Here is a 3,340-nt window from a genome sequence, read left to right on the forward strand (position 1 = left end):
CTTCCTTATTATCCTTTGCTCTCGGGAAAACGTAAATTTTGGATTCAATGAAAAAACAAAGGGAAGTATTCAATTAAGAATTTGAGAGACTTTAATGGATTTATAAATCCATGAATTTTTATAGAGTTTAATTGATTTGTAGAGATTTCATATAAGATTTTGATTCAATTCCCTCGAAATCTCATGGGGAGATGTGAGATTTGTAGATGCTTAAAATACACTACGAAATCTCTCCAATTCCCTGTAATTCCTCAACTTTCTCAAATTCTTTAAAATCAATTTCTAATTGAATACACCAGGAATGTTATAAACTTCTTTAAAATCCTAATTGAATATACACAGATTTCTAATGATTTTAATAAACTATCTTAAAATTCTAATTGAATACATCTTAAATTTCAGAGAATCACTTAAAATTCTGATTGAACACCCTTAGATTCATTAAAAGAATTAAAATTCCTCAAAAATCCCAATTGAATACATCCCCCTAAATGAGTTATAATCTTAATGCCAGTTTGATAACCATTAAGTACAGTGCAGATTTCATCCAAACAAGCAAAATACAACATCATGTTGCAAGTACCTCATCCTACATTTGTCAAACACGTCGACTTTTGTCCTCAACATCATACCGCACGTATCCAGTTTTAAATTTCTTTTCTTTTTTTCTTACTTCACTTTCAATTTAAATTTGATTTTGCTACAAAAATTCCATAGTATCCAAACATGCATAGCTTTAAAGTTAAATGCAAGAACACCTTACCGCAGAACCTTCTCAACACAGTTCTAGAATTATATAACCATAACCATATGTGGCAGGAACTTAGACCCTGGTTCTCCCTCGGCTGTCACGCCCATTCATTCTTGGTCTTTCTCCCTTTTTCTGAAATTCCATTGCTGTGGGTCTCGAATATGTCTTTCGTCTCATGAATATCTTTCGCGACTGCTGCCTTTTCTCCTCTGCTTTCAACTTGGTGATGCTGGGCCTGTAAAGAATCACTGTTCTACCAATTTGGCCAACAACAACTGAACCAGTTGATTCCTCTAATTGTGTAACGGCATCCTCTAGCTCACCAGGACATGTCCCGTGTATTTTCACCTGTTCAGAACATTGGGTGACAATATGTGTTAGCTAAGCACATCTATATTTCTTTGCTTTTAATTGGTAAAAGTATAATCAAGGAACAAAACAGAATGGCATACAACAAATGAACCGACATTCAAAACCAAGTTGGATACGTGGACAGACATTCAAATCAACTCAACTCAACAAGCCAGAGATATGTTGAGTTTTCTGGATTTCAGTTCCCATGGAGAGCTGTTATGGAGTTCTGTATCAGAATATGCAGCAGTTACATGAACCGACATTCAAAACTAAGTTGGATACTGCTGGTTTAAATTTGTGGTGCTTCAACCAACCCCATAGCCCCTAATTGGGACATGGTGATATATTACCTCTTATGCGAGTCTGAGGCTCCGAGCAGCTGAAGTAAGGCCCCCAGTGTATGCTACAAACACCGTACATTTGTAAACTCTGTTTTCTTTTTCTAATATGAAGTTTAACTCAACTGTGATTGTAAGGGAAGCTGCTACTACCTAAGCATGATTGCTCAATATATCATCTCAACTCAACAAAAGCCCTAATCCTCAAATAATTCGACGAATTCCCTACGTGTAAGATGAATATCAGTCCAATCCTCGCGAACAATTTATGGAGTACAGATTTATGATCTTTCTGACCAAAATCCCTTGATACTAGATATTCAAAGAGCAGTGAGAAAGCTAACACAGATGTATTCTACAACTGTCAGAACCAATAATCTCACATTTCGAAAACTGAAGAACTCAAAAAGTGAACATTTCTGTGACAAAAAAGAAAAGGATAGACTCTAAACAATCTTGAATCCATTCCTAGGACAAATCTGACATAGTGAAACTTGCAAAGCAGAAACTCTCTTCAATAACAGCATACCAATTTCAGACTAGCACAATAAAATCCCTCAACCTTGGCATAAACCCTTAAACCCCAACTGGGTACTAATTGAACCACCAAAATCTTGTTTTCCAAAATATAATAAGTAACAAATGAATAAGAATTTACCTTGAGAAGCTCATTGGATTCAAGGTTCTCTATAAAAGAAGCGGCGACGCTAGCTGTGACGCCGGACTTCCCCACCAACTGGGACTTGAGCTTCTTCCCCAAGCTGTGAGCATAAGACGCAAGTTCCTTCTTTTCTTTCACCGTCAGCGTCGGCGGCTTCACCCCATCTCTCTTTAGAGCAGGTGAAGACTCCGAACTCACTTGGCTATCCTCTTTATTATCCGAGTTCTCCATTTCGATCTCAATTTCTTCACCATTATCATTATCTTCTGGAATTTCGAGTTGTTGGGTTTTTTCTTCTTCTTGTAAAGAGGCTTTGGGGGGAGGAGGAGAGTGGGTAGCGGTGGGAGAGTGGCAGAAGAAGAGAGGTCGAGAGGAGAAGGAAGGAAGGGAATGGGAGATAAGTGAGCGGCGTGGGAGGTGCGAGAATGGAATGGTGATGGTGGTGGTGGTGGTGGTGACGGTGGTGGTGGAGGTGAGAAGGGGTTTGAGGAAAAGGGAGAAGGAAGAAGATGATGGTGGTGGTGGGCGGTGGAGGAGGAGGTGGAGCCGGTGACAGGTTGGAGCTCCTACTGCTGCTGCTGCCGCCGCCATTTTCTTTTCGGCTGGTTCTTAGCTTTACCCAACAACCAGAAAGATGTCTATTAATAATGCGGGCCTTGGATTTGCGCAGAGTCACTCTAATAATAATCCGCCCAAGCCCAAGAGCAGATCGTATTAGTAAATTCGCGTATTATAAATGTAATATAGTTTTTTTTTTGTTTAATACAAGCTTATTTTTACATATTTTTCAATAGTACATGTGTAATTCACGTTTTTCATGCTAATACATTTATTTATACCAATTATAATAGGTTTTACTTGTCCTACAAGTAATACAAGTTGTATAAGAAAATGATATTCTAGATCTTATTGGACTCTTACTTTTGTTTTACACAATCACACTTAAAGTAGAACACTATTTATATCACTCCTCGTTGAGTGTGTAGAACTTAAGAAGTAACTGCATCAAGTCTTCATCATTAGGAGATGGGGATTGTTGTCAGTTCTGGTTCGGTACAAGCAATGTATACACGAGTCTTAAAGTAGGGATGCATAAAAAGGATAAAGTCTCACCAAAACTTGGCTACAAGAAACAGAGTGTGCGACAAACCCATAGTCTAAGGAGAAAAAGGCAAGTTAATGCATTGTCATCTTCAAATGCATCAAGTTGCAGAAAATGCACACCAAGGTTTGTCC

The 3,340-nt window shown here is 38.2% G+C and overlaps 1 protein-coding gene across 1 annotated transcript; it reads right to left on the minus strand.

Moving 5' to 3' along the window:
- Positions 1 to 416: 416 nt before the first annotated feature.
- Positions 417 to 2,792, minus strand: LOC103445126 (CRM-domain containing factor CFM3, chloroplastic/mitochondrial). The gene is made up of 2 exons (XM_008384109.4): positions 2,102 to 2,792; positions 417 to 1,099 (listed from the first exon to the last, which is right to left on the minus strand). The coding sequence occupies exons 1-2, from the start codon at positions 2,693 to 2,695 to the stop codon at positions 824 to 826; spliced, it is 870 nt and encodes a 289-aa protein (XP_008382331.1). The 5' UTR covers positions 2,696 to 2,792; the 3' UTR covers positions 417 to 823.
- Between the last annotated feature and the right edge of the window lie 548 nt (positions 2,793 to 3,340).

The sequence above is a fragment of the Malus domestica genome, chromosome 10 (genome assembly GCF_042453785.1).
Source record: "Malus domestica chromosome 10, GDT2T_hap1".
NCBI classification, from domain to species: Eukaryota; Viridiplantae; Streptophyta; class Magnoliopsida; order Rosales; family Rosaceae; genus Malus; species Malus domestica.